General features: G+C 41.1%; 1 protein-coding gene across 7 annotated transcripts in view; it reads left to right on the plus strand.

Moving 5' to 3' along the window:
• The window catches only part of Bend7 (BEN domain containing 7), a 78,044-nt gene that overhangs the window by 22,964 nt on the left and 42,996 nt on the right, over positions 1-12,084 (plus strand). For 6 of the 7 annotated variants that reach the window (XM_040755505.1, XM_040755503.1, XM_005081248.4 and 3 more), the window contains 3 exons: positions 1,975-2,277; positions 5,830-5,952; positions 9,102-9,370. In XM_040755505.1, the coding sequence (XP_040611439.1) occupies positions 1,975-2,277; positions 5,830-5,952; positions 9,102-9,370 (695 nt within the window). The remainder of the gene's footprint in view (positions 1-1,974; positions 2,278-5,829; positions 5,953-9,101; positions 9,371-12,084) is intronic. The other variant, XM_040755508.1, reaches the window with a different exon arrangement.

The following is a 12,084-nucleotide window of genomic DNA, read 5'->3' on the forward strand; positions in this document are numbered from 1 at the left end:
AAGGCAGAATCAGTATTTTTCTTACCATTGTTAAAATGAAGGGACTAGGGTGCTGCTCTTCAGTAGAGCTCATGTTTGGCATGAGTTGATCCCCAAACTTCACCCCCCAAATTTTGAAGTTACTTATTTCAAAATAGCTTATAAAATTTCCTTGCACAATATTGGGTAATAAAATACATTAATGAACTAAATATCTAACTAGATACTACAGAGTATATAAGTTTTTGTGAAATTACCAGGTTCTGCCTGAAAAATCTGGTTTATGTGATGCTAAGTGCATTAAAACATCATTATATGTTCACTTGTAATGCTACACTTTTCCTAATAGTTTCTTCTGTCTTTTCCTTTTCCTCACATTTTAAATTTCAAGCATTTATTAGGGTGACTACATGGCCATATATATGTATTACGGAATAAGACTTTCAGTGTTTAGGTTAGAAAAAAAGCACACTTTGCTGGGTTAATATCACCATTCGGGAGGCAGAAGCAAGCTGATCCCTGTGAGTTTGAGGCCTGCCTGGACTGTAGAGCAAGTGCCAGATAGGCTCCAAAGCTACGCAGAGAAACCCTGTCTTAAAAAACCAAAAGAGAAATAAGACAGCACACTTCATCTCTAAGATGATGCCTGTGACTGCAGCCCAGGGTCGCACAGGACTGGGGAGGCAGTGCAGTGGTGTAGCACGCAGACCGCAGGACAGAGAAGACAGTGTCTGCAGTAGCTTGTGACACCTGCACAATTTCATAATTATGTTTAGTAGTTTTTATTAAATATAAATATAGCATAGAGATAGCTTAGCTTTTTTTTTTTTTTTTTTTTGGTTTTTGTTTGGGGTGGAGGGCAGGGTCTAATGTAACTCTGGCTGGCCTGGAATTGGCTGTTTAGACCAGGCTGGCCTTCAACTCCCAGATCCACCTGCCTCTGCCTCCTGAGTATAGTGCTGGTACTAAAGGCGTGCACTACCACACCCAGCTGAAGTGCCTTGGTTTAAAAAATTAAAACATGCTCTGAGGGAAAAAGAATCTTAATTCGAAGTTGAAATTGAAAAAACAAAACAAAAGCAGATCTTGGAGACTGGTAACCCAATAATGTAAATATATACTCCCCGGTGGTAAACTCTGAAGTAGTGGGGTGGTGAATGTTAGAACTTACACTTTTCTCATCATCACAAAAGGAGCCAATGTAAGGACGTGAAGTTTAGAAACAGTGGTTACCTTTTGCACAAGGTTCCCGGCTGGCACTGCAGGGAATGTGCAGTGTGTCTGAACAGGACAAGTCCAGCGTGGTGGTGAATTTGGTTTCTAGCAGACGGCAGAGCAGAGAGGTTGTGCTTTCCCTTCTCATGCTGGTACACCCAGCGTCTAGAGCAGGGATCCATGCAGCAGCCTCATTCAGGAGACTGGCGGTGGAGACCTCCTGCTTGCTGTGCTGGCCCTCAGCATTCATGCCTCCCATGAAGGCAATGTTGCCACCAGCAGTGTGCCATCCTGAAACATACCTGCTTTAAACAACTTCACTTCCTACCTTCTTTGTTTCCACCTCTGCTCACTGAGGCTGACAGATGAGGGGGCAGAGAAGTCACTGGTTACCTACGTGCCACTGATTCCAGTCGCACACAGATGGCTGTGGCTGGGCGGATGACGAGCCTACTGGCCCCGTCTTTGGTCCTTTGTCTCAGCTTGTTTTCCCTTGTGAACCCCATTCATAAAGTAATTCCAAGGAGGAAACTGAAAGCTGGTTTCTGGTCAGACACTAAAGAAAGCTTTTTCTCAGAGAGAACCTAGCCAGAAGATTATCTTTAGGACATAGCCAGTTCTCCTTCCTGTATGCTTTGTGAATTATTTAAGAGTGTGGAATCAGTTTTCTTTCCCATTTCCAAAGAAGTACTGTTTGCTTTAGAGGTGATGGCAGTGGATGATTCGTGGTTTGTTTTCTTGTGCAAGTTACAGTGCTAACTTTGACCCTGTTTCCATTAGGAGATGAAAACATGGAAATTAAAAAACAAATTACAGGGATGAGAAGATTACTGAATGACAGCACTGGGAGGATATATCAACGTGTTGGCAAAGAAGGAGAAAAACTAAAAGAAGAACCCCAGGATTTGGAGTTAGTCTGGCCTCAGCATTTGAACTCCTCTGCCGAGGCCCCCCAAGGTCTCCATCCTCCTTCACGTGGGGCATGGAATGAACTACCCACCCAAAGTGGGCAGTTCTCAGGGCAGCATGGTACACGTTCTAGAACCTTCCAGAGTCAGCCCCACACCTCTGCAAGTTCCAATGGTATGATTGTCCATCATACAGAATATCCTTGTGGGCAGGTATCCTGGCTTGTTTTATTCCTAAATATTGAGTGTGTTCTTTGAGATCAGTTTATGAAAGCCTCCGTTAGTCCCCCACCTAACCGGGTTGTTTTAATGTTTAGCGTGGCACTGGGGCTCTCACACGGCTCGGCAAGCCCTCTCTTCTACTCATCAGTGCTCCACCCCTTCGCCTTGTTGTGTTTTTTTTAAGGCAGCAGGGGAAGACGTAAAAAGAAAGTCTACGTGTGCAAAGCTCCAGACTTGACAGGAAAGTCAGAGGGTCTGCGCTAAATAAAAGCAGGCTCCTGGTAGAGTTTTAACGAAGTAAGACTTCTTGTCTATCCGTGCACAGAAGAGGCTGGGCACGAATGCAGCAGCCGCAGCCCCCGTTAGCACTGATAGGAACTCCCTGGTGGTGTGCAGTGTGGCTAATGCATGCTCTTGCTCACCCTTGCTTCACCTCACCATCGGGGAGGCCTAGTTAGAGAGGCCCCACCGCTCTGCGACTCTCTCCTACAGCTCTTTCTTTCACTGGCATCCCAGTGCAGACACTCATGCTGAGAAGCAGGCCTTTAAAGCGGTGTTTCTCAACCTGTGGGTCACGACCCCTGCAGGAGAGGTTGAATGACCCCTTCACAGAGATTGCCTAAGACCATTGGAAAACATGGATGTTTACAAAACAATACAGAGAACCCCTGTCTCGTAAAAACAACAACAACAAAAAAAAAACCAATTCTTTACAGTGGCAAAATTACAGTTATGAAGTAGCAACAAAACAATGTTATGGTTGGGGGTCACCACAACATGATGAACTATATTAAAGGGAAGGTTGAGAATCACCGCCTTAAAAATCTCTGACTGTTAAGTGGGGAGTAGGGTTCCAAAATTATTCAGAGCTTAAGGGAAATAATTGATGCTTTTCTTGGCAATATTAATTTCTCATCAAGTGACATTGGATGTTACTTGGTTTATAAATTATGTATGGCCATGAAGATCTATAGTTTACACAAAGAACAAATGAAAAATAAGGCGTTTCGGATTCCTTGAAAAGTTAAGGATTTTCTTCCCTTCGTTTTCATTTTATGATGTCCTTTGGTAAAAAGAAAATGTTTTGTTTTTTTTTTCTTAAACACAATTCACAGTAACCAGTTCAGGGGACTGAGAAGCCATCCTGAGACACTGATGAGACAGTAAGGGACCATAGAGATGTACGGTGTCTTCTCTCAGTATCACATAGGCAAGTATCAAGTTCACATGCTGGCAGGGTTCCAGGATAGAGGACGGTTGCTCTTTAAATGCTCTTCCATAAAAGTAAAAGTCAGTTCTCTTTAAAATTGGAAAATGATTTATAATGAGCCAGGAAGGGCTAGTCTTGTCCTCTAAAAAAATCATAATGATAGTGTTGAGATTAGTGCCTAGGAATATTCTGTAAAGCCCTCTTAACTCTGGTGCCAATAAGATTAAAAAAAAAAAGGGGACCTTTTGGGCATATAAAAGTGTGACCCTCCCACATCAGTGGTTTGAAGGTAACAAACTCACCAATATTCAAGAATACTGGATTTACTTTAGAAACTGTTACTAATAATGAAAGCTACAAAAAATTCCTTCAAATGAGAGTCAAAATAGATCAATTTATGTTTCTTGTTAGCATTATTCCAGTAAAAATATATTATACAAGGGGCAGAAGGGAAGAGTTCAAATTGTTGAAATGTCTGTCACATAGTGTGGAGACCTGAGTTCAAATCCCCAGAACCCACATAAAATCCAGGTGTGGCTTCTGTAATCCCAGCACCAGCAGGGTGAAGTCAGAAAGAACATATAGGCCCATCAATCTAACCAGATCAATGCACTCCAAGTTTATTGAGAGACCCTGTCTCAAAAAACATTGGAGAGACAAGGAAGACAGCTGACACCAACCTCTGCCCTCCACACACCCATATGCATATTCAAATGATTTTATATTTCTATATATATTCACATATATACTCACACTCACATACCATCCACACATAGAAATCTAAAATGTGTTATACAGTTGACCCTTGAATAACATATGTTAGAATTATGCACTTTTGACTGTAGTAAACTATTTTGTAGAGATTTGCAACAGTTTGTGCAAACTCACAGCCTAGAAATAGTGAAAAATTATGGGAAAGTTAGACATGGCATCAGTGTATAAAATATGTAGATAATTTCTCTTATTATTTACCATTACCATTTACTACCAACATGCATATACAACCTAGGCACACAAACCTTATAGACTATCATGATGTCATCTGCAGTTAGGAGAAATTTTAGCAAATGTAATATTTAGCTACCTCCTGTTCCCACTGTGGGGAATTAAAAGTGAAGGGGATCTTCGCCTTCGCTTGAGACTGCGCCCTGCCCACCTCCCAGAGCTGCTCAAGGATCACTAGGATATAGCCATGACTGCCATGTGTTTCTTTGGGATAGTTGGTGATTCTATAGCCGAGTCATCTCCCTTTGCTACCATTTGAATGTTAATACCTGCACTGTCCAGAAGTAACCTTTAATTCTTTTGTGGTTTTGCTGTGGTAAACTTCAGTATGTAAATAATGAGTGCTATAGGAATTGTATTATGTCACCTGTCTGTCAGAAACTTAGGAAGTAGCTGCCCCTTAGACTGCCCTGATTCATGGTAGCTACCCTGGGGCTGGATAGGTTCAGGTGCTATTTCAATTCATGGACAGTGGGGACATTCTAGTGCATATTTAGGGGGAACAGAGGAGAGTAGCTTTGATAAGGGAAGTGCGTTAAATGTAAACAGTGAGAAGGAGACTGGTGATGAGGATTCTAACAAGCATGGTGGAGAAAAGAGGGATAATCCTTCATGAGACACCACTGAACCTTCAGGCAAAGTGCTGTCCCCTCCCACCCTGCCTCCTGCTTCTCCCCCACCCCAGCCAGAGAGTATTGCAGAAGTTCCTGTGTATCCACAGCTCTTCATTATTGAAACGACACACTTGCCAGTAAAACTAATTTTCATTAGGCTGGTTTGGTTCTAATATGAACTTCACAGCATGCATGTAGTCAGCGGTGGTTTTGTAAGACCGATGCAGAGCTGGGATTGTTTTTGGCTTTGCTTTTGCTGTTTGAGAAAGTAGCATGAGGGCTGGAGAGATGGCTCAGCCATTAAAGGATCACAACCAAAAATCTAAGAGAAAGCAGCATGAGTGTTTATCATGACTTGTCAGAGTATCGTTATCCATGATGAACCGACCTCACAGTAGACGTGCCTGCCTTAGCAGTGCATTGTATGTATGCGTTCACACAGATCCTGCTACCTGTGTATAACGCAGCGTGCACCTTACAAACAGAAGGCTGGGTAATTAAATAAAGTCAGACCCCAAAATTCAGGTTGTGAAAATTACTAGGTACATTTTCTTCTAGCACAGTTTGAAGATAATTGTACATATTTCAAAATCCTGTCAAGATACATTTTTTCCTTTTCTTTATAATTATTTTTTGCAAGCTTTGGGAGTATATCATTCTTTTCTTTCATGCTTAGGAGAACTTCCAGGGGCGAACTCATCAGCTGGATCCAGCTGCTGCACTTGTAACTGCCAGTCAACATTGCAGGCCATTCTCCAGGAACTCAAGACCATGAGGAAGTTAATGCAGTTTCAAGCAGGTACAAAGATCAGCGCTGCAAATGCATCCTTTGACTGTGAATGTGTATCTGCCATCTTCCGTTGTGTGCAATGCCCTTTTGTCCCACACCCCTTCCCGCCTTGCTATGCTACTGTGCCTTTTCAGGTATTCATCTTCTTGACTCTTCTCAACAACCTGTGATTTTGTCTTGTTTTATTTTTTTAGCAAATCAAACAGATTTTTTTTTATTGTCCCTAATACTGCTGTCAGGGTTTATGCACATGAACTCAGCGTACTTCATCCCATGATCTCCTGGTACTTCACAAATGCCAGTTAATTAAATTTTGGAATATCTTATGTGAAAGAGTCCTTCAGGAAATGCAGGCTTCCCTGCTGAAGATGCTCGAGGGCATGAGCAGATGAGAAATGGTGAGCCATGGGCTCTGCCTGTGACTTTTCCGCTTGCATCGGGATGTGGTAATCAGGCATACCTCCCGTCTGGCCGCTCCCCTCACTTGACTCTGTCTGGTCTCTCTGTCATTGGGTAAGGTGAACAGTGGGACAGGGCATGTAGAGCTGGGGATTGAATTCCCAGTTCCTCACCCTCTAGCTGGATGGCTTCTAGGCCTCCCCATTCTCACCTGTGAATGAAGCAATAATGTCTGATTTGTGGGGTTGTTTTTCAATGTGAAGGAGACAGCGATAGTGAGATTTCTGGAAGGCAGGATGCACACCTCTCTGTTCTTTTAAAGGCCCACAGCACTTTGTAGAAGTTTGGAAATCAAGGTTGTGGCTTATTTTTCCGATTTTCACAATTAGTAAGAAAATTGGAACCTTTATTTTTGTTACATATGCAAAAAAATAACAAATCTCTCCTGGTGGGGAAGCTGCTGGTAGATGTTAGTATGGGAAAGTGGGAAAGCAGCCTAGCCGGGTGGCAGTGGCCCTTCTGACTCTCATCATGGTTGTGCTCATGAAGCCAACACTCAGAAAATGCACTTGGTGCTAGTTGGAGCATTCTGTAAAACCCTTACATCCCATGATGTGGTTTTGATATAAAAAACTTAATACTTAGACATATCAGTCACCCACAATCAAATTTTTAGAGAAACCAAAAGGAGTTCTGGGAAGTATATTTTTAAGGACTGAATTTGGTCTTACCCCAAGGCAAAAATAAGCATTTTGTCAAGTCAGTAAGCACTTGGCTCACCTCATTCCTCCGTGATACTCTGTATCCTTATCAGCCTGGCAGAGTCGCCATCTCCTACATAAGGGCCTCGGAAAGAAAGGTTACTTTATTCCGTAGATGCTGTTCACAGAGAGGGAATCTGTTAGTACTTAAGAAAATATGCATATGAAATTGTAATGATTTATTTTGTTACTTAAGCTCCTTACCACTGAAATGGCAAACTACAAATTACACCCCTGTAAATCCTTGACTGGAGTCTTTTTAGAATCTATTAAGTAAATGCCATTTTGTCACCATGTTTTCTCTTCTGAACCTTTGCAGATTAGTGAGGCAAATGATTCCAGAGCTATGGAGAAAAAAAGGATAAACCGAATAAATGACTCTCCTTTAATTTTCTTAAACTTAAAAATTCATGTTGTGTAGGCAGATTTACTTGGGGTTTATTGCCCATGAGACTTAGATTTAACTTCTATTTTGAAAGGTTCACCTTTATTTTACAGGAAGATGAGGACTTAGATCAAGCAGCTAAATTCTGAGTGCAGGAAAACTGGACTCTTTCAAGACTTGCAGGAGAAGCAAGACTTAGTAACCCTGTCTGAACACCAGAAACATCTCAGTAACTGAGCTTACAAAGAGTTTGGGCCTGGGGGCTGCAGCCTAGCTGCTCCCTTCATGGTTTCTGGAGTCCATTTGATGTTGCAGACAAGACAGGCTAGCCTGGAATTAAAATGCAGCTGGCTATATGCTGGGTTCTCTGGAGAGTCCTTGTAGTGATAATGACACCCTGGCCCCTACGCTGAACATTCTGACCCACAGAGTCCAGGATGGGTTCTTAAGGCCTGGGAGTACTTTTCAAAACTCCACACTGATTGTAGTGCATAGTTAAGATCAAGAACCATTGTCGCTAATCACCACGTGCATGGTTAAATAATGCCACTATCCAGCTAGTTGCTTCCAAAACTTAGAAATTACCTTCTAGTGCAGCAATGAAAATATTTGGATCAGCATAAATATTCTTGATTTCCAGGCTTGAGGGAAATAAGTAAGAGGAAGTAGTCTGTGTTGATGTACATTTAAAGACTTAGTTTTCATGTGGCTTGTTTTTATAGTTTTCTTCCTGTTTGAAAGAAAAAAAAAAGGCAGGTACACCTTTAGGAAGCCATGTTGATAGAGGAGTACTTGATGCAAATTGAAGCTGTATTTTCCTATTTCACATTCCATCAGAATGGTTGATAAATTCTTCTCAGAGTACCTCTGTGAAAAGTAAACTTGCCATCTTGAATTTCTTAAGTATGTGTCCATTGTGAGCACTTGTCGTTGTATTGTTTGTAGATTTGCTAATGTATTTGACTTACTCACAGCTATGTCATTCCTACTTTTCATTATGTAAAAATAAGGTCTGGCGAAGCAACCAACCTAGTCTGATGCCTTGGAACATAGAGTGCTGGAGGTAGTTTATGTGCAGAGGATACTTGATGAGAAAAGAAAGACCTGGCAGATTAAGTGACTAACATGACTTTTCCATGTGCTTACCCAGCCCTGTTCTAGATGGAATCCTTCCAAACAGTTTCTTTCAATCGGTCTTGCCTAAAGGATCATCATTTCAGCCTTGTAGACTGTAACTAATCAGCTAATCTCCAAGGGACATTAGGGGTTTTGCTGGAATGAGCTTACCAGAGAGCATGAGCATCTATACCTAAATTTAGGTTTTGGAGTTCTTATTCTAGCCTACCATGACTCGTGAAGCCATGTTTTCCCATAGCTCTTAACCCTTTCCTTCCTTCAGAGCCATTTTCTTCTGGGTGATGCTCTGCTGTTAGGACTATAAAGTGCCCCTAGCTGCCTCTGGCAGCCCCGCAGTGCAGGGTGACATTTATCTACCTGTGCTTCATCCTAAGGGAACCTCACTTCACTATGAGTTTGTAAATCACGAAGACAGACCCGGGTAGGTTTTCCTCAGACACAAGTGCCTGTACCATATTTGTGTTTATTGTTCACAGTTGGAACTCAAAACAGACAACAACCCCCAATTTCCCTTATGTGCTCCCAGCGAACTGCTGTCTCACGAAAGAGAAATAAAAAGAAAAAAGTGCTCCCAAAGACTGTGGAACCTGTGACTGTGAAACCAAAGCCCAGTCCATTGGAAGTTGAGAAGAAGCCAGCAGCTGTGGCCACAAGGCCATCTGGTCTCCAAGTCACAGAGCACACCTCCAGTGAGGACAGCCGCATCCTGGGATTTGGCATTGTTCTCGAATCACCTTCCTCAGATGTAAGTTGATATTTTCTGGCTGCCAACCTAGTTGATTGAAGTTTTAGGAACCTTACAGTGTACTTTCCATCTAAGTAGTTCTGCCCAAAAAAAGTAGAGAAACTTGGAGGAGTACAACTTACAGCAACCATAAGAACCGCCTTGCCTGGGGTTTCCTTCTCTGGAAAATGTACGGCTCCCTTATTCAAAGGCCCTTATCTCTGAAAGAAGGGTGTGCTGCTAATAATCTGCTCACTAATTTCTTTTAAGATTTTTAATTTCCAAGTGGCAGTTTTCAATTTCCTCAGTGTAGAAAACTAAAAGAACATAATTAAATCCTTTGTAGATGGGCATAAATGAACACAGACGCATACAGATAAGGTCATACCTTTGTGGAAACACAAACTAAGAATAAAAAGGAGCAGTGGTGCTAATTCTGTTTTATAGATGCAAGCCACACTGCTAATTAGGTGGCAGTGTCATGCCATTTACTCCGCGTAATAATAGGTTAACGCTCTGCAAAGGTTTGCTATTTTAATATCATAGCTAGAGTGTTGTTGCCGTCTAGGATGGTAGATTGCATCTCAGATATCCATCTGACTTGCTGTTTTATATTCATAGGACCGTAAACGAATTTCTATCATAATGTGCTGAATTTGCAGCTGCATACTCTATTTACAATATCTTTATCTAAAGTACATTTATGTTGTGAACCCCAAGTTGTTGGCAGAGTTCTTAAAATAAACAAGAAAAAGTGATTCATTATTAGCAGGTTGCATAGGACTGGAGTTTGGCCCTACCTTCTAAACTTTAAATAAGAAACAAATTGCTAATTTTGCAAAAGTAGTCTATTTTGAATTATAGGAAGACAGTTTGCTAGCATAGATCCACAGTTGAGTCTTTAATGAAGAGCAGCAATGAAAACAGTTATCTCGCTGTGTTTTCCAATTAGAAAATCCGTAGTATTTTCATCCAGTCCTCAGTGTTAAAAGAGGCATTTTGTTTTCATCCTAAGTATATGCCACAACCATTAAGCTCTTCTAAATTAATATTTAATTTGCAAAATCCTTTGTGGTAATGAGGTTCTGTATGGAATCAGTTCCCTCATTTAATGGTATCATATCATCACTATGGCAAAAGCCTGGTTCAAGCCCTAGGTAAATCATATATTTGAAAACAGGTAAAATATTCCACAAAGTACAGTTAAGCTGGGTTTTTTTTTGACACACTGTCGTATTTTCCTTAAAATTCTTTTCTGATAGTCATGGAACAGTAATTGAGACTAGATCATCTCTTATATAGGTATGTCTAGTGTCATTAATAATTGAATTATCCCTTTTATTGTCAAAGTTCCAAGTGTGTTTTAGCTATAAGTTGGAGGTCTGGTAAAAACCCTGTGTATATTTACAGAATAGAATAGAATTATTATTTTTACCAACATCAGTATTTTTATGTAATATATACATAAAAATAATTAACATTTATTCATGGCTATTTTCGGCAACAAGAGCTACTAAATTGGAGTAAGCACATTCAGAATTTTTCATGAAAACTCAGGTGCCAATTGTCTTTGCACAATAGATGACTCAATTTTAAAACAAGGCAGGAAGGCTATAAGTATATCGTCCTTACAGTACCCATCTGATAATACCGTTTGATTCATCTCTTCAGTAGATACTGAACCTGCACCAAGAGGACTTGGCAGTGAGTCCCTGCACTGGCTGTGAAAATGCTGTGCATGGATGGTACTCATAGGCACTCATGAGGCTAACCTTGCAATTCCTGGGATGAGGGATAGGACTTGAATCCCCCCAAAAGGGTTCTCTGTGCTGAAGTATCCAACTTAGGTGCCTTTCTAATCTTTTAATATTTCTTAGCTATGAGGCTATAAAAATTTTAATGGAAGTATACAGGAAATAATTCTTCTAATTTTATAGCAATTATTCTATAAAACAAGTTGAAGAAAATATAAGGAGATGGGAATTTATTTGAAAATGGTCTCTGTGTTGAGAGGACCAAGTCCAAAGTCAGAGTATAGAGCATTTGGTCCAAGGTTTGTAGAATAGCTGACCGGCTTTGGAAAAGTAGAATACTTCCAGGAGCGGCACCTTGATATGGCATGTGAAGTGTCTTCCATTTTCATCCTGGGACAGTATGTCACATTATGAATGACAGACGGATGAGAAAGAGATACTAGAGCAGTGCTTCTCAGTCTGTGGGTCATGGCCCCTTAGGAGGTTGAACAACCCTTTCAAAGGGGTCACTAAGACCATCAGGAAACACAGATATTTACATTACACAACAGTAGCAAAAATACAGTTATAAAGTGGCAAATGAAAGTAATTTTATGGTCGGGGTCACCACAACATGAGGAGCTGTATTGAAGCGTCACACATTTGGGTGGTTGAAAACTGCTAATCTAGAGTCTAGGCGGACAGAAAGAAGATCCCTATAGTTAATCATGCAAAAGTGCTAAGCCTGAAAGGGAAGTGAGAGCCATTGAGGTTGCTGAAGGCCAAGCAAACCCCTGATCTTTGTCTTGGGAAGGGGGAGGGTGGCCAGCAGTTTTATCAGCAGCTTTACCCACAATGGGAAGAATAAGCACGAAGTTGGCTTTCTGTTCTGGATATGAAGCCAGGTTAGTATCCTCGAATATTTAGACCCTGTCAACATAAGAGAAAGATCGGTGTTAAGCTTCACACCTTTGCTAATTGCTAATTTTTTTTTAAAAGTGG

The sequence above is a fragment of the Mesocricetus auratus genome, unplaced genomic scaffold, assembly GCF_017639785.1.
Source record: "Mesocricetus auratus isolate SY011 unplaced genomic scaffold, BCM_Maur_2.0 Super-Scaffold_100013, whole genome shotgun sequence".
Classification (NCBI taxonomy): Eukaryota; Metazoa; Chordata; class Mammalia; order Rodentia; family Cricetidae; genus Mesocricetus; species Mesocricetus auratus.